The sequence below is a fragment of the Melospiza melodia genome, chromosome 2, assembly GCF_035770615.1.
Source record: "Melospiza melodia melodia isolate bMelMel2 chromosome 2, bMelMel2.pri, whole genome shotgun sequence".
NCBI classification, from domain to species: domain Eukaryota; kingdom Metazoa; phylum Chordata; class Aves; order Passeriformes; family Passerellidae; genus Melospiza; species Melospiza melodia.
The window spans coordinates 84,924,871-84,944,645 of NC_086195.1; the positions used below are offsets into that span (position 1 = coordinate 84,924,871).

Below are 19,775 nucleotides of genomic sequence, written 5' to 3' on the forward strand. Positions count from 1 at the left end.
AAATGAAAAGGTGCACTTTAAACTATGCTACTGAATATATTGAGTTCTCCAATACATCATCCAGCCATGGAGTGTAATGCATCCTTTCTGTCTGCCTTATAAATAGGTAGAAATATAAACCGGAAGTTTATTTTAACTTTGGAAACTCATCTTACTTTTTTCTTACCACATTAGAGTCCAGAGAGGTGTAAATTGAAGATTTTGACTATGTGTTGGTCAGCAGACAAGAAAAGTGTGTGAAAGTAATGGCTAACTTTATGTGCTATATATTTATCAAACAAACAGATCTCAATATCAGTACACTGCTAGTGATGACAAAGAGTGATGACAAAGAGTGATGACAAAGTAACTGTGGCCTTATACCTGCTTTGCCTACTCAAAAAGCCTGGAAATCAAAATTTGTGGCTTTTCTTGATGGAGTCCTGGCAGGGACAGTAAAGCATTTACTTCTGGGGAAGTAATTGCTTAATTCTGGGGAAGGCTGGAAAAAGACCAGTTGGCTGGGGGATGTTATAATTACTTCTCTCCATATACCTTCTTCACTGCTTTGGGAAGCAAGCACAGAAGAAATTATTCTCTGAATCTCTCCCTCCTATTTTGTAACCCAGACCCTTCTATTTGTCTTTGACAGAAGTGAATTACCAACTTCCCAAAGACACTTATTCTCTGACTTTTCTGCACTAAGAAGCCTTGAGCTGCAGCTGGCTGAGCCAATGCTGACCCCTCAGGTGTTTTTGGGCACGCACGAGCAGGTGTGGAAGCTCTCCATACAGCCACAGTGCTACTGCAAGCCCTTCCTGGAGCCAAGCTTAGCATGAATCAATGGCACAGCAAAGAGCACCTGGCAGGATGGGGACTGTAACCTGGACACCAACCAGCTCATGGACCAACATGCATGAAAATAAGCCCATGAGAAATTATTTGAATGCTGAATTAGAAACAAATGTAAATGTTTTAAGTCACCTTTTTGCATGAAAATGATCCATGATAATGTAAGGCTATAAAGGTTTGTGAGGGAAGGACTTCATTCTGCCTGTACAGTGCTCACAAGGACACTACTCTGGGCCTGAGGCCAATTGTCACTACCTCAGTTCAAAAAATTTAAAAATAATAAATGACCTTATTAGTAATCCAAGTAAGCAGCATAGTAATCCAAGTAAGCAGCATTTTTAAGAGTTTCCTGAAAGAACTACATACATTTTATGAAATATAATATTTCCCATTATATATATATATATGAGTCTCCCATTTCCTCAGCTACTTGATTCTGAAATCTGTGAAAAGTAGAGGCTATTTTTTTTCTTTACATATACAAATAATTTTCTCTACAGCTAAAAATGCATCATTAAGAGACTAAGTATAATCCCAAAAAGTTACTGGTGACTGCAACTGGCATAGAGTTTCACTCTACAAAAAAAAAAAAAAATCCCTAAATTTCTATAGGATATACCTGCAAGATTCTGTGCTAGAATCAGTTTACTTCTCAGAGTTAAATCATAGAAACCTTATATAACAGTGTCTTTGGAAACCAAGAAATATTCCAGGGTAGGTATATATCCAAGATAAATAAATATAAAATAAAAACCTACAGCCATTACCTTCCCAAACTCTATGTCAAAAGCCTACACTTTACGAAGGCTGGAATAGCAGATTCAGATCCACTTAATAATACCCACTTGAAAAGCAACCTTTTGGCCATCTGTTTTCTTGAAATTGCCTTTCCAATTGCTCTGCCTTCATAAAGACACAGAGCCAAGATCACAACTGACAGACGCCATTGTATGCAATGGAATGATATATGGGATGGCTTTGGTATGTCTTTTATATTCATATGCAGCCCCAGTCTCCTCCTCTGGCTGCATTTCAGTGGTGCCTTGACAGCATGGTGGAATTTACTAATTTGTTTATGCCTTGTGCTGAGCACTCAATAAATACCAGCATCTATATGTGCATTTCTGTCATAGCAACTTGCTGGCCTGGGTGGAATTAAATACAGAGAACAGGAAGGGCAGAGACTGGATGGTTTTCAGCTGAGAAGCCTTCTAAAAAGGCTCCTGTTTCTGAGTAGTTGACACCAACACTACATAGCTCTTTGTCCTCCTCTAGTGGTCCCACTATATTTAGGGAGAGGCTTATGCAGTGATTACTTCCTTCCAATTAATGCAGTCATTACCCCACGGCAAGCTGCTGAGGCTCATGCCTGGAGGTCCTGTGCTCAGTCCTGGCATGAGCCACAGTTCCATGGTGCTCATGGAAGTGGAGGAGGTGCCTCTGCTCACAGCCAGTGACAGCTGCACAGACATTGTAGCTCACAGGAGAGGAGGTGTCCTTGTGTCCGTGTGTCCTTGAGCCATGGCCACCACCTCTGAGCAGAGCCTGCACCACGGCAGGCTGTTCAATAGCAGGGAACAGTGGCATGGCCTGACTGCAGCCCCACAAAAGGTCCTATGTTGCAAAAGTCCAGAAGCTGACTGCTTTGTTTGATTTCTTTATTGTCCCAAATACTCTGCAGTATGTTCTAGCCAGAAGCTTTTCTCTGTGTTTTCCTGCCTGACTTGCAAACAAAGAATCAGTGCAAAATCCATCTTCTGTGCTGAGCCGTTCAGAGAGATGATGCATGTCACTCTGATGCAGCACAAAACCTTAAACATTAATCCTTAGGCACTGATACTAAAGAGTTAAATAACAAAAACTGAACCTAAAGAATTGTTGCAATGTAAATGTTTTCTAATAGGAAACACTAAAACTGTTGGAACTGCTATCCATTAGAAATGCTTTCTGTGAAGACAAAAGCTTCCTACCATTTAGATTATTCTTTGTTTGTGTGTGTCTCTGAGCTTTAATGCTTAGTTAGCACAATAAAAAGCTAAAGGTTTATTTTGCTGCTTGTATACTTTAACATTGGTAAAAAATTGTCTAACCTTCAAACTTTTGCAGTTATGTCTTGCACAGGAAATAAAACACAAGGACATAATTTGCATTGTGGCTATCAGAGGGGTCTGAGGGAAAGGTCTAATTGAAACAAAAAACAAATATACTTTTAAATTATTATTATTCAGTGAAAATTTTCCAGGCATTTGTTGATTTTGGAATAAATGTTAAATGGCAAAATGTGGTCTCTGCCACGACTCTTGGAAGCCCCCAGTTTAAAACAAGTTGGCTGCTCACGAGCAAAGGAGCTGAATATGGCTGTCTGTCTGCAACCTTTGTCAGGCAATTGTTCAGTCAAAGAAAAATATGACTCAAGAATCCTGTGTCTCCATGAACTTAGTTGCTGGAAATCAACACCACCTAATTCCAACAGAGGTGGAACTTTAGAGCAATTTATCAATCTGAATTAGATCACCTCTTACAGCAAGGTTCCTGTCACATCTCGAGTTGTTACAAACCCAAGCTCCTCTACCAGCTGCTTAGTGTTCAGCTGTCCTTAGGAGTCCAAGCTGTAACCAAACTGACTTAGGAAAAGTATTTATAATATATTCATTCTGAAATGACCTATATTTTGTACAATTATAAACTAGATATTATTTTTAATATTTATCATCTCTATTTTCAGTATTTTTCTTTCTTATTTAAAATGTTGACTAAAAATCAAAATCACAGAAAGAACCATGGAGCAGAGAATTAGGAAAAGATATTTAGAATGACATTGAGTAGTTGCATGGGTATAAAATATTTTTATACATTGCTGCTTTATTGCTTTACAAATGTCTTATATAAAATTCAGAGTACTTCTTAATGAATCAAGTTTTTGTGTATAATTCACATACTAGAACAGTAAACATATAAATTTCTAATCTATACCTGGCTGTTTTGTGCAGTTTTTTTTGAGAAACAGCAATATCTCATTTTCCTCTTGCTTTTGAGAGCAGAAGATCCCTGCCCTCAACTACTCCAATACATCAGTAAGAGCTGACTAGCAAAGATTTGCCTTTTTACAAGAACAAAAAAAGGCTTTGTTCTATAATTTCTGATTATGAAATGGAAGAGGCAATCTCACTGCCTAATTTTGGAAGCCAAACTGGCACTGCAGAAAAGTTAGAACTGGAGCCAAATGAAATGACCCTCTGATGCACTGTCTGCAGGACAAACACCAACTCTACCTGCTTCTAATTTGAGCAACACAGAGCATAACTAGTTAAGAGGCCAAGGTCACCAAACAGCTGGGTTTATTCAGTAGTTTACTTTCACTCTTTAGGAAAACAGCCTGTTCATTTTTCAGTCCAAAGCCAGCACCTCCACTTTGTGCTGGAAACATGTCAAAGTGACCCTGCTCTGCTTTCTAGTAAGTGCACGGGATCATTGGATAAGGATGTTTTATTTTCTCCAGTTATTTAAGGTCAGGTTTTCATCTTGGATAAACTTTTATAGCTGGAGTAATGACAGAATGAGACACAAGTACTGCCTAGGTCTTGCAAGGCACTGCTGAATGTCTAATCCAGCTGCTGCTCCCCCCTGAAGAGGATGAGAAGAGGGGTTTCACAGTCACAGCCTCAGCTCCACCACCAGCACACTTGCCAGGCATTCATGGCAAGTGAAAAGCTTAAAGAGATCACCTCCATCCCCCCCAAGCAAGAGGAAAATCCCAGAATAGGATAAGGTTCTATGAGCCACATCCATTTCCCTGTTCAGAGTGTGATTAGCCCATAATTCCTGCCCAGGGACTGCAGCAAAGGTAAAATAAAACCATGAGCATAAAACCTTTTATGACTAAGGAAACATAAAAAATATGTAATCAGTTGAAAGTACTGTACTCAGGTTTGATTTTGCGATGAATCAAGCACCTTCAGTTTCTAACAAGAGCCAGATGGAGTCACAGCTCCCTCCCATTTCCCAGAATCAGGCCCGTTGTTGGCAGTTGTTCATATACAGCTGCTATATAGCACAGTTCTGTTTCTTACACTATGGAGACCTCTCCTTGAAGTCAATTTGCATTATGCCTGGGCAAATATTGCAGTATCAGGCTGCTCATTAAAGCCCTGGGACCACTGTTGCCCCTGTTTGAATTTTGCATTATATCAGTCAAGGATACACAATTATCCGTGGAGTACTTCTGAAATGGCCAAGGTCACATGAGGATTTTATCGTATTACTGCAGTGCACCATCTTCCTTGCCAGCCCATTGCTGTTCTGCTACAGACTACATTACCATGCATCAGCAAATACATGAGCACACTGCTATATTTAGTGTTTCATACATACCACTAAAATAGAGGATGTGTCAGCTTTTAATCCGACTTCAAATTTTTGTCAGCAAAGTGAGGGCTCGTTTTCCCTACCAGTGATGAAGTGTGCTCTGTGTTAGTCATCTTGAGCTATGTGGTGATAACTTTAAAATACATTAGGCAGCTAGAATGCTCAATCTGAGTGGAATGTTTTTTACTAAGACACATACTGGGGGATAGTAAGGACACACAGCATCAGTCAGCCAGGTTTTAGTAGTGATTGCCACAGGCCACCTACAAACCCAGTAGCAATCTGATGGCAAGAGGAGCAGCTAAGCATGGTGATCTCTGGGGTACCACAGCAGACAATTAGGAGCTCATACACTGCAAGGGCAGAAGAGATAGGTGGTGCAGACTGGGTTTGATGTTATGTACCTGGCAATATGAGAAGAAAAGCATTGATGATGATGATGATAACTTGAACAGAGTGGTGTATTGCATGGAGATGGGACTGGGGCAGTCCTATTGATGGCATCATCTATTCATGAGAGCAGGAACATGGTTCAGTGGCTGAAACCTCAGGTACCACCAGGATAGCCACATTCATTCCCAAAGAAAGCAGAGTTCAGTGGATAAATCTGGTGTTTTCACAGGTCTCTAAAGCCTTTTCACAGTCTCTAAAGCCACTGAACAGGGTATTTTTTACATATTTGTAACACTTGCTTATTAATACCATCATATACAACCTGTACAAATGTGAATTGCCTTCCTGTCTACCAGTTCTACAGAAAGCCAAGAGACAACTTGCCCACCTCAGGCCAAGGGTGAGCCTGTATTTTTGAAAACAACTTTTCCACTCCAAACTTGTCCTCTCTTGCACCTATCCCTTGCACTTTGCTAACTACATCTTAAAGGGTGTGGGCAACACCACATTTGCAGCCTAGATCTAAGTCTAAATAACATTGTATTTATTTAACAGTGTGAAATCATATAAATATATGAATTTCCAAGACTTTGTGGCACTCCATTTCAGTCCAACCCAGAGCTGTCCATCCCAGCCCCATGATGCTGTGGCAGGGCTGTTCTCTGCCACAGCCCTGCCCAGCCATGTAACCCAACTTGCACACTGATATCCCATCCCATCCCATCCTTGGCCCATCTCTGTCCCCAGGCCTCATCCTGGAGCTGTCTGACCTCTGTTCCTGTGTCTGCCCCATTCCCCAGGCAGCCACCAGCTCATGCTGCATCCTGCCATGATTAAAGAAAACAGAAAGCAGAATAAATTAATGCCTCAAGAATCACATCTCACCATTATTTAATTTTTTTTTTCGAATGGTTAGATCATCATTTATTCCAGTGCATGCACTGTTATAAGTACCAATGTCATTACATCTGGAAGTAATGACGCCAGGCCTGGCAAGCATGCAGTGACACTGCCAGCAATGCTCGTACTTCAGATGAGGTTCCCTCATGGGGCTGGATGGTCTGTGCAGCTGTAGATTTTCTTAGACACATTTTGGGTATCCTGCTTAACATAATGCGAGGCACCCACTAGAAATCCAGGTAATAGAAGCCACAAAATATTGCATTAATTTGGGGAGGGGGAGGAAAAGCAACATAAAACTCAACTAGAGAGAGAACAGCATTCCAAAGGGGAGTTTTTTCCCTCTCACATGCAAATATGGTTTACATGGAGAATGACTGGAAGCTGATGACAGCCCAGCCTTGGGGAAAGGGCTGCAGAAGTTTCCACCCTGGCTGCAGGAGCTCTGAGCTGCCCTGTGCATCCCCAACTCCTTACGGGATGGGATGGGATGGAATGGGATGGGATGGGATGGGATGGGATGGGATGGGATTATAGGTGCTCTTTGATGGGGAGGGCAGGGTGACCCACTGGCACTCTGGGAAAAGACCCTCTTGGCCCCTGAGAGCTCTAGAGCTCTGGCCAAGAAAGGGGTCAGAATAATAAATGACAAAAGAGAATGAGAAAGAATAAGATGTAAGGGGAGAATGATGCAGAAAACAAGCCTGAGTAGAACAGTGAGTGCTGTGTTCTGTGTGCGGCTGATACAGGCAGGACAGGTTTTCTCCTCATGCAAGAAATTCCAAACCAGAAAATTTATTATCCAGAAAATATCAGAAATGTTTAGCAACTGCAAATCTGGAAGAAACCCGTGTCCCTTAGCTCAAGACATAATATAATTTAAATCAGGTTTTCTCTTTTTACCTCTTTTTTTTTTTTTTTTTTTAATATTTCAGTGTAACAGATTTCAATGCCAAAATTTTAAAGTTCAATAAAAATTAACACTTCTTGCTTTGAAGACTGTTAAATCATTGCAAGCTGAGAAGTGTGTGCCTGTTTTACAGAAACAATTTGAAATAGATTAATGGATACTAACCTTTTCCTGTAAAATGTTCTATTTGAAGAAATGAACATTTTCTGCCAAAAGCATTTTAATGATAAATTTATTACCAGCTCTACCATATGCTAGATTTCTATGATTAAAGTTTCACCTCAGTGACCAAACTGTGTCAGAAAATGACCTGTCATTCTTCTTTCATGTCTGCAGTCATCAGATTTTCAGCCATCATCCTACAGTTCTATCATTAGGATGGGCACTAAATTTTATCTCTTTGGGTGACAAAATTAATATTGTCATAAAAGTAAAACAATTAAAAATCAGTCATACAATAAAATGGGAACACTGCTAAAATAATTAGTTTTATTTAAAATGCATGTGCCATTGACAGGTTTTTCTTTTTTTTTATAAAGTGAGCCTTCAGTGGCACAGAGAGGTTTTGATCCAACAATGAATACAATTAAAACAATTGCTCAATCAATCTCAGAACTTCTGAAATTCGTTTAGCTTTGGAAAAACCCAGGCATGTGTTTCATTGGCAAATACCATCATGGAATAAATCCACATCCAAATCATAAGGCAGGAAGAGTTAATGTGTATAGAGCTCCAATGAAAATACATACATTTACACTACGCTCAGAAGCCTTTATGTTTTGTTGACCTGAGTTAAAGTACACGAGGGTGGAATTGCCTACAGAGAGCTGAGTTTTATAGGCCAGGATTTCTGTCATTTTGCTAAGCCACTATGTTTGCCAGCAGAGCCACTGAATCAGTGAAATTGACTCCAAAAAGCCGTGTTCATCTGATTTTAAATGACTCAAGGTTGGCCCCTGGAATGAACTGTGGATGCAGTTTAGATCAGAGACAGATGCAAGAAGAAATTACTGAGTGAGCACACTAGCTTAAACTAGTCCTTCAGGCAAAAAAAAAAAAAAGATGCTAAGTCATCTAGGGACAGAGGAGTAATTACAGCAGTGTTGTCCAATTCTTTCCTTTTAATTGGCACACTCTGCATACATCCTGACTAACAAAACAGAAAATGCAGTCAGAAATGGGTGATTCCAGAGGTCAATTGGTTTATGACTGAAATATTCCTAGCTGGCAAAGGCTTTTGTGGGAAGGTGGATTCATCTAGACTTTGAGAACATTACTTTTTGCAAAACTTTGAGGCGGTTATTAAACCCCAGTAACCCACATTCTGGGACGCAGTTCCTTTTCTCTGTATTTCTTAATTGTGCTTCATTACAATTTAATAAGGACTTTTACTCTCAATTAAGCAAATCATCCAAGCAGTTTCTTACGCCTGTTGCAATTAATTGGTTTTGTCAAATGAGGGTTTAATTGTGCGCTAAGTATCTTGCTGAACCAGGACCTGTGTGTGTGTACATATCTGTCCATCCAAACCTTTCCTTAGCTCCTGGCATGATAATGTATGTGCAGCTCAGGGTATCTGAGCATTTAGCTCTGTTTACTGCTCTGGTCTTGGTGCCTTGCTGGCCCCAAATAATTCCTCATAATGGTCAAACTCACTAATGCTGTTAATATTGAAAAATGCTTCAACCAGATAGTGGGCTCCTGCTAAGGGAGAAATCAGGCATTGTCTGCCAATTGGGACATGTGGGTCCCAGGGGGCAGTTGGATTTTTTGAAAAATATGCCTCTGTAATGAGCCTCTTCATCAGATTCAGCTGCTGAGTGACTGCTGAGACAGAAAAAGCTCTGAGGTGTTCCTCATCTCGGCTCACCTCTCTCTCTCTCACACACACACAGACACATGCACACACCAGTGCCATGGCAAGACCTTCAGGCCCCCTCTGACACCATTAACAAATGCTTGGGTTTATCCCTACTATTTCAGAACTTACCTTGCAAGGTGTAAGTCAAAAGGTGATGAATTATCAGCTTTCCTGAAAGAACCACCTTAATCCTACACCAATAGGTCATGAACAGCAGCATGGAAGCGATTGTCACGAATGCACTCAACACCCATTTCATAGCAGAGACTCCCTGGGTCCTCCATCATTGCACACATGGTTACTTACACAAGCCACCAAGAAACTTTCAAGATGTAATGCAGCCTTACCTGCTTTTTCCTTGCACAGCTTCTGAAACAGCATCTGTAAGAAAGTGATTTTTCTTTAATAATGGTAATTTTTTTTCATTCAAATAAGTTCCACATTTCAAGATGACAATCAATGTAATTATTAATGGTCACTACCTTACACAAAGCATAAAATCCAGAGCTTATCAATAAAAATTATGCACAATAGATGTTTTGCTTGCTAATGACAACCTGGCACCCATTTTCAGGACAGGTGAACCTGTCCTGCAGTGAGTCTAGGAGCACGCTCTACAAGCAGATAAGGTGCAACACACTGGAACATGCCTGAAAGGATCTTGCAATGCAGGTGGGGCTCAGTGAGCAGACAGGCTGCTGAAAAGTTGTGTAGGCAGCTCTACTGACGGGCAAGAAACAGGACACTGTGACTTGGGAAGGTAGATGTCTGTTTCCTGCTCATCTGTGACCAAGAGAGGGTTGCTCTGCCTAAGGCTCATGGGCAAACTGACCTGCCATGTTGTTTTCTTCATATTTTTCACTTTGCTGCTTTGGGTTTGCCACGCTAAATGAAAGAGGTGCCATTAACACCACACTTGGATGCACCTCTTGGTCCATTACTCTTCTCTTTAATAGCTTTCAGTGCCCAAATGAGGAGGTTGTTGACAGTGACTAAATGCATTTCCTTTCATAGATCACCAACTCTCAGCAATGCAGGCTGTAAATGAAACTAGCATAATGGGTGAAACTGCACCTAATTTTTTTTTTTAATTAAACAGAAGGGTGAACTGATTCCACCAGGTACCAGTGTGAAGTGCCCAATATGCAGGCAGCTGAAAAGACAGACATTCCTATGCCTTGCAGTGACACACCCTCTTCCTGTTATCTGCTTGTCCCCACATGGACAACCATCTGCACCTTTCCATCAGATGCACCAAGTGCTCCATTATCTCTTCAGTCAATATTGCTTCTGCAGCCTTGATAAGAATCTGTCTATAAAAACATTCTTTTTATTTATCTTTTATCTAATGAAGAATTTTACTGAGATATTGGAAAATTCCTCCTCTGAGCATGGAACCAAATTGATTAGGCATCTCTCTTAATAATAGGGAAAGCACAGCTAGGGTACATTTTTGCCTTCTGCAAGGCAATTTCATTCTAAAAGAGCCTCCTGCTCCATTGCAAGGTCTGCCTGAGCAGCAGCTGAAGTCGACCTATCTTTAGCAAGCAGGGATCAAATGGAGTGGTCACTTCTGATGGGAAGATAACGAGTGGCTGAGTCCAAATCATGTTTCATTAGTGGCAAAGTATCTCATTTCCACAGAGAAGTAGGAAATTCAGGCATGGGCTGTGTCAATTGGCAAGGGACAGGCAGGTCCCACATGAGTGTGCCAGGTTTTTGGGATGCCTTTCTGAGTGAGGCATATCATATTGTCTCTCCAGTCTTCAGTGAGCTGCAGTGTTGTTTATCACCCTGCCTGGGGACAGGCACCTGATTTTTAGAATCATAATTCTGGCATAAGCCTGGTTGGTGCCTAAATTGCTATACTGAATCTTTAGATAAGCACTTCTTGAAGAATACATAAATGATATGTGAATTGAAAATAAATATGTCAGTCCTTCATGGATAACTGGTTTGTGTGTTCTAGTGCTGCCAGAAGGACACCAGCTATTAAAATCATACCCAGGCTATGTTAACTTCCAAGATCTTTTTAGGATGCCATACAAAAAAGGATGCAAATTATTGCTGGAACAATCTCAAGTGGCAACAGAAAGCTGCCAACTAAAAGTGATTTATGGAAATGATAAGGCACTATATAACTGATTGTGTAACAAAATACATTTATTGGAGGACTAGCAATCCATCTGAACAGCATGGCACCAGCTAATCAAATATATAGAAACCACAGACCAAGAGAGTACAACTCTAGCCAAAAGACTGCTGCAGCACCTGCTGCTATGAATAATAAAGAAATCATTTGCGTACAACTCCAGCTGTAACAATTTTGCAAGTGGAAGTGTCAAACAGCAGCCAAAGATAAACACGCTCTGCTGATATAGCCATGTCTTATTTGCTGAAGCATGTAAACCAGCTCACAGAAAGCAGAAGTGTTTAGATGCTGGGTCCATTCCTCCTCCTCAGCAGTCCCATGTTTCAGCAGGGCCCTCCCACGTTCACCTCTGTGAGCAAAGGTCTCCAAAAGCTTGCCTGGACAGTGTCACCCTGTGCTCTGTGATCACAGCAGGATGAGCCAGTGACATGAATGAGGCAACTGTACCTTCAGTGTAGGTTCAGCTACCTAAAGAAAGGCTGTGGATCTATTGGTGGCAGGGAAGTGGACATGTTGCATTTATAAAGAACCTGACATGGCCTCAAGTTTCACCAGGGGAAATTTGGATTGGATTTTAAGAAAAACTTCTTCACAGAAATCAGTGCCAAACACTGAGACAGGCTGTTTGTTCAGGGAAGGGTGGAGTCACCATCCCTGGAGGTATTTAAAAGATGTGTAGATGCAGATGTGGCACTGAGAGACATGGTTAAATGGTGGACTTGACAGTGTTAGGTTAATGGCTGGACTTGGTGATCTCTGAGGTCTTCTACAACCTACAAGATTCAATGTTTCTGTGATTTTCTTGAAAGGCATTCTGTGTGGAAACAAATTACTCAAATGAACTCCTTGGGTGAAGTGGAAGTAAAGATAGAAGCAAAGCACCAGCATTATAAAGTCAACAAGGAAAATAAACATGCACATTGGAAAACTGTTTCTCTGATATATACATAATCTTTCATGGCTATAAGTGATCAGGGCATGGAACTCATCAAACTAGATTAAATGACTTAATATCATCCCAGAAACATTATTGTCACATAAAAGCTTTTTTTTTTCTGACACAGATTATGAAATGGTTGACTTGAACAACTTCAAAACCATTTTAATTTGCAACAGCACAGGGATTCTGTAATGCCAGCCAATCCTGTAATATCATACACCATTTCAAAGAAAAAAAAGACCATTCTGCATCCACGTCTTTTGCTTCCCTCTTCCCCATCAACCTCTATTAGTTATTAGCTCCTTTATTCTCCCATTTCAAACATGCCTATATCTTCCACTGATATTTCTGAGTACCTGTCAAACTGTCATCATTCACTCTCAGGAAATCACACCCTCCAAAAAAAAAATAAAAAAGGCAATTAGTGTATCTGTTCAGCATGCAAATATCTTTGCTAGACATTTAATAAAAAAGCCAGAGAATTTATTCAACATAGATATGGCATCAGAAATATCACTGCTATCAAATAAACCCTGGCATTTGGACAGGACTACTTTACATCTGCTGTTAATAAAAAAGGCTTTGAGTTCTGTAAGCTTGTGTTTTGTGGAGAGCAAGCGGCAGCAGCACTCTGAAACACGACACTCCTTGCAGAGGAAAAAGGATAAATCTGTATGACTTCCTACTGGTTCACTGATACTGAAGGAAAGCACTCTAAACTGAAAAAGGTCCTCCAAATAAGGATTAAAAAAATCATGCTGGTTCTTCATTCTGGCAATTTAATGACCTGCCAGGCCTTAATTAGAGTGACATATAGGCAGTTTTAAAGGAGGAAAACAGCAACCCACATGCAAAGCTCAATCATCTGTGTAGAAGGTTTATTAGATCCTTTTAGAAAGATATTTACATAAGGAAAGAAAATCCTAGTCATTACTTCAAAATAAAATTCTATAGCCCAAAACGGGAAGTAATATTATGACACAGCAATGTTAGCCTTAACTTGAAGTTACCTGGCCCCTGCAATGAGAGCTTCAGTCTGGATGACACTTGCAATTTCCCTAGAGCATGTTAGTCAGCTGAGAATAATGGCAATACTGAAGCTATTCCACAGAAAATACTGTTGAGACTGCTGTGTCAGAAATTTGATTTCTCTCAGAGACTTGGCACCCATCTTTGGTACAGGGTTGAAATTGCTACTGGATTTTAGTGCTTAAGATGTATCTTCAAAGGCTGCCAACAGAGCTCATAATTTTAATTTAAAATACAACCACTGCAGAGGTGTTTATTAGAGACCATATTTGATTTACAGCCCGAGTTCCATTAGTGAATTTCCCCTTGTGGCATGGAAGACAGGTCTTGGTTTGATGTGATTATGCCTCATACCTGTTGCATCACAACACAATGTGCTGTGATGCAACATTCAGCAGGTTAGAAAGCAGGGGGAAGGTGAAATTTTCAATTTCTTCCATTGAACCTGAGCTACTGTGCTGCAAACTATTCATGATGGGGTCAAAGAAAGAAGTTTTAACAGCTCCCCATTCTGCAGTCATGCAAGTCTTCTTGCTTGCTCACAAGAAGAGTGACCAGCAGGTCAAGGGAGGTGATTCTGCCCCTCCACTCTCATGAGACCCCACTGGGTGTGCTGCATCCAGCTCTGGGGACCCCAGCACAGAAAAAACGTGGTCCTATTGGAATGGATCCAGAGGAGGGCCACAAAGATCAGAATGATCACAATGATCAGAAGGCTGAAACAATTCTCCTATGAAGACAAAGAGTTGGAGAAGAGAAGGCTCTGGGGAGACCTCACTGCAGCCTTTCAGCACCTACAGGGGGATTTCAAGCATCTGTAAGAATTCAGAGGACACAGACTTGTCTTCTGAAAACCCTAAACTTAATACTCTGAGCTGTATTCTAAAAAGTTAAAACTGTAAATATTGCCTAAAGATATAAAAACATATTTAATAATTGTGCACAGCTGTTAAAGAACACAATGAAAATTTGAAAATTATTTTCCGTTGTTTAGTATTTTAGTTGGCAAAATTACCCTCACTCACAGTTTTTAACATGCATTTTACTTTAGTCCAAATATTTATTTAAATAAATATTTAAATACATTTTTAAATCTTTGCACCAAGATCAGTGCTAGCTCAAAAAACTGTCATAGAAAGAAAGAGTCATTAAATTGCTTTTATCTCTTTTCTACAAATATGTATCTATTTTGCCTATGCACTATTGACAGAAGTTTCGAAAATAATGTGACATTTCTTATGGCTGCTGTTTTGAAAGCTTTGATCAAATAGAAAACTACCTGGAAACTATATTAAAGTGAAAGCTTTTGAACAGCATTTAAAAATGTTTACAATATGTGGAGCAGGGCAATAATAAAGTATATAAAAATGAAAACCATTCCAACAATGTTCCAAGTGAGATTAGAAGAAAATGAGCTACAAGACTAACAGTAAAGCAACATGCATTTCAGTAAATGTAATTTATCATACTTATCTAAAAGAATTTACTATATTAACAGACCAGGGAGATTTCACCTCTAGCAGATACTAATACGATTTCCAAATGTCAAGCAGTTACAGCCTGGGGGGTTAAAACCAAATTTTAATTGAGGAGGATTCAGTTCCAACACGTGAGGAGCAGCCATTTGAGACGAGTGCTAGGGTGTGCCTCCGTGGTATTTTTTACTGTATTAAACCATTGCAATTGCTCATTTTGCCATCAGATTGGATGATACCATCCATCCCTGTGGCTCAGCTGGCCATGCCTATTTGTCTTGCACTAGCACTAGCACTCATCTCAACAAATGGGAATCAAAAGAAGCAGAACATTATCACCAAAAATAATTTTATCACCAAAAAGTTTCTGCTGTTTAAGTTGTTGCTTTCATCACAAGAGCTCCATTATAGCTCCATTTCCTCTGTCTCACATGTTGCTCTAGCGCAAGCATTTTGTTTAATACTTGGTAATCTTGGGTTTTTTCCTGTCATTCACTCTATATTACCTCTGCTTCTCCTATGATTTCCCCTATGGAATAAAATGACTGTGTTTGCTATTCCATAGTCTTGAAGACTGAACTATCTGATCTCCTAAATTTTGCCCCAGTACAACTAGTGAAAGTCTGAACGTGAAAATTTCCCTATTATTTAATGGCTAGCAAAAAGCCTCTGTGTTGACAAGAGCCTCTTTGTTGCTCACTATGCTGCACCACATACACAGGTATGCTCAGATACCACCATTTACATTAGAGTAAAAAAAAATGTTGCAGCAGTTTGCAATTGATCTACAAATCCCACAGAAGGATAAGAGCAATAATATGGGAATCAGTAGAAGTGGTAATTTGGGGCTTGAAACTATTGAGGACTTTTCCCACCTTGTTTTCCATTTAAAAATTAAATTGACATGACTTTTCAACAGAGAATGTGAATTATCAAATAAAAAAGCAAATTGTTAAAGGGTTTCATTTTGATAGTTTTGAAGGAAAAAATACTTTTTGGGTTGAAAATGTGTTTACTTTAATATTTAACTCATTATATTACATTACATAAGAAATTTGCAAAGCCTGGTGTTGAATCATATAAGAAAATTTTACAAATTGGCAAAGCATTTCACCAAACAGAAAGACTATTTCTATGAATATTTGTACTTGAAACCATTAAAAATGGGCACCAAAGTATCATAAGTTCAGGCATCTTCTTCAACTTCAAGGATTTTATTGTACCTTTTACTATTGATTTTAGAGGTCACTGTAATTAATGTAGAAAATAGCTCTGAACAGGCAAAATTATTTTTTTTAGTATTATTTTGAAGAAGTAGCTATTTAAAACTCCAGAATGTTACTTTGCTATAATATATCCATGGTAATTTTCTTAAATTTTTATGGATTCTATACTGTGCTCATGAAAGTTCATGTTCTAACCAAAGCCAGCTGTGAGAACAGCTTCTCTGTTGTCATTATTTTGCCCTTTGTGGCCAGTTGGATATACCTGAGAGACAGAACACAGATGTTTCACTGCAGAAACAGATGCCCCTGGGCCCTTCAAGGTGACCAGGGCAGCCAAGCAGGTCTGGTTCCACCTGGTGTAAAGTGGTGATACACCCCCATTCTCTTTCACTTACACAAGCTCTCAATAGCACTTCCCACTTTTGTGCTTTTAGATATGTTTTAATAGTGCCAAATATTTTAAAATCTAATTACAATCTAACCTGATTGTTGGGTACTATGTTCTTGCAAAGCAGGTACAGGCAGCCTCAAGAATTTAGCCAAGGAAACAGCTTGTGGAATATGTAGGCTCTTTTGGTTTGCATGGTGTCCTAAATATTCAATTCATCAGTCCCAATTCCCAACACCCACCCTTAAGGATCACTTCCTTACAGGATACAGTTCTGCCATGTCTCAGCAAATTTCATCCTGATAAAATCAAAAAATGTCCTCTTCATTGTGCTTTTACCTCTACCAAGTCCCAGAAGCACTTCGTCATCCTGAACTCTCGACTCTGCAGCAGGACTAACATCAACATGCTCAGAACTGTGCAAATAACAATTAGTGCTCAGCTCTCTGCTAAGATAACCAGCCATGCTTCTGTATAAACAAAGACATGAATAAAAACTGGAGATAATGCAGTTGTCACAACATATGCGTGGGGGTCAGGTGGAAATGTGATGGGGCAGAGGTGGGAGGAAGAAAGACAAATAAGAAGAGCAATGACTGCCAAATGGAGATGAACAAAAGTGAGAGGCCAGAGTAGCCCTGCTTTTTACAATCCTGGAACAATACAGTGAGTCACACATTGCTATCATTTTTACCCTCTTGAGTAGGAAGAAGTGCTATATCTATTTTAAAGATAGAATGAAGTGGGAAAGGTACAAGAGGTCACCCAGCAACAAAGACAGGCACGAAAGCTGGGGACTGCTGTGCTGCTCTGGGAAATGAGTGACTGCTAAAGCAAACAGCAGTTAGCAGTAATCCATGGCAGAACACGAAAACCAAGCCCTGTGAGCTCTGGCTACAGTTGGGGTGTTATTTTAGCTTGGCCCAGAGCAGTACTTAGCTGGGAATGAACTTCAGATTGACATTAGCAGCAGTTTGTTTGTTTTCACTACAGAGTGTCCACAGAAATGTTTCATGATGGCTAGGCTCTGAGTGGATATTGGGTATTCTCCTTCACAGTCAATAAAACTCATAATTGTAATTTAGTCTTAAACAAAAATGCACTTTTCCCAGTGTACTGATGTATTAGCCATCAGTTAAAATCTTGGTCAACCTTTTAGGCTTCTTGAGGAAAACCAACACAGGTTTCTTTTGTGGTCATTTCGTGGTAAAGCAGGGATAAGTGAAGAAAAAAATTGTTTTATTCCAAAGAGTTACTGAAAATGCAGAAGTTGTGCACAGCAGAAGAGCTGTGGACAGCTTCATGAGAGCACCTGTGGAAAATGTTAGGTATCATCTCTGCCCCTTCTGGCATCCCAGCAAGGGCTGATGCCCTTAGGAGAAGCAGACATTCTGATTGCTTTTTATCTTTTAATTTATAGATTTTAGTCTTTATAGAACATTTCATTACTGGAAACCTGCTGTAAATCCTTTTCAATCTGTGATAATTTTTTTTTTGCCTGCCTCTGTGGTTTTGTCTCTGTTTATCATAGCTGTTATGCCAGATTTAAAGAAAAATCTTTTCCCAGGCAAATGACATGGTTCTCTTTGGGAGGTTTCATAGTTCTCCCTTTCTAAGAAAGAAAAGAATGGCTTTTACCATTCTTTTGCTTTCCTGCTTCAGTGTGCCAGCAGCAGGTAAGAGGATGCCACCTACCTCACCACCTTCACAGCAAACGCACACAAGTATCAGAAATGACAACTCCACTGCAAATTCTGGTGTAGCCCATAGGAAAACCAATGCTTGTGATGTGTATTGACTTCTGTTGTTTATTTTCAAAATGAACACTTCAACCCATAAAAATAAGGGACAATGCATTTGTGTTCTGGTCGCAAAGTTAATAATTTCATAGAAAAGCATACATTTCCCTTTGCAGTGGGGTTCTCTGCCAGCAAATGCCCAGGTGCAATTCAGATAACTGCCATGTAAACACCTAAACAATTTCAAAGCCCTGTGTTTCCAGCTGCTTGCCTTACTTTTTGCCTTACCTGCCAAGATTATGCACATGATGAGAAAAGTTAGGTGAAATTATGCTGCATCAGGAGTTGAGAACTCCTTATGCACATGTGAACTAAGAACAAGAGGGCTGCAGTGCACCAAAAGTCAAACAGACATGTATGGTTTGAAATTATTTAGACAAAGCATGCTCAATGTTAATACTATGCTTAAATCCATTTTTAAAATACACTAACTGTGGTGGTGGGCTGCATTTGACTCAACACACTCTGCAGAAACTGGATCTAGAAGTCTTCTCTACAACATACACATCATGCACCCTAACCACCCCCTCTTCCCCTCCCCAGGTAAGCATATGCACACATATATAGACAGACACAATTTAGATATGTGTATATGTGTGTGTGCCTCTGATTCACTCACCCTTTCAATCTTTTCCCTGCAAAAATTCCTGAGATTGTGAGAGAGCATGAATTTGTGTGCTCACATACTGAAGGGGCTGCTGGCTTAATCTGTGACCTCCTGCAAGTCAGAGCAGCATTGACTGAACAAAGAAACAAATGTTCTTCAGCTAGTCATGAACATCTCCACTGCTACAGTGACCCTTGGATTACTGCTTATCCTTAAGCAGTTTGGTCTCTCACTTCTGCAGCTGTATCACTCCTAATACACAAGTCTAACTGCAAGTCAGAGATGTTAGGGTTTCCACAGCCACAACCATATTTTATAATTTAAAATTTACTGTCTTACAGACATCACAAAATGTCTGTACAGAAGCACTGACCTTGACTTATCTCTGTCATATCATGTTTAAAACAATTGGCAAAAGTCATGATGAGGTACTTAATCACCTGCATGCATCCTTCTCTGACAGCAGGAGAGAGCAGAAATTTGTTAAGGACTAGCTCAAATTTCCCTCCCCACCTTTCCCCCCATCCTCCCCCCTTCCCCCCCATTCCTGCATAGCCTAAAGCAGATTCAAACCCATTTCAATATATGTAGTACTGGCTAAACTATTTTGCTATTAAAAAAAACAAACAGACAACAAAAATAAAAAGAAACACTTTACTTCTTGAAATGGAGTAAAATAACTGCACCACCACAGAGGGGTTATAAAATTGGCATGTCATGGACAGCCAAAACAAATATATTCACAGAATTATCTCTATACCTTGTACTCCTATAAGAAGAACTTGTTTTATGCTTCTCTGCAATGCAGACAAACAGTAATTTCTGTTCCTTTTTTTTTCCCTTTCTTTTTTTTTGGTAGCTAAGCACCATGACCTTCCTAGAAATATTCAAGGATTCTT

The 19,775-nt window shown here is 39.8% G+C and overlaps 1 protein-coding gene across 4 annotated transcripts in view; it reads right to left on the reverse strand.

Annotated features, from left to right (window-relative positions):
- STARD13 (StAR related lipid transfer domain containing 13) overlaps positions 1–19,775 on the reverse strand; it is a 284,737-nt gene that overhangs the window by 154,014 nt on the left and 110,948 nt on the right. For all 4 annotated transcript variants that reach the window (XM_063149149.1, XM_063149150.1, XM_063149151.1 and 1 more), the window contains one exon: positions 9,608–9,641. In XM_063149149.1, the coding sequence (XP_063005219.1) occupies positions 9,608–9,641 (34 nt within the window). The remainder of the gene's footprint in view (positions 1–9,607; positions 9,642–19,775) is intronic.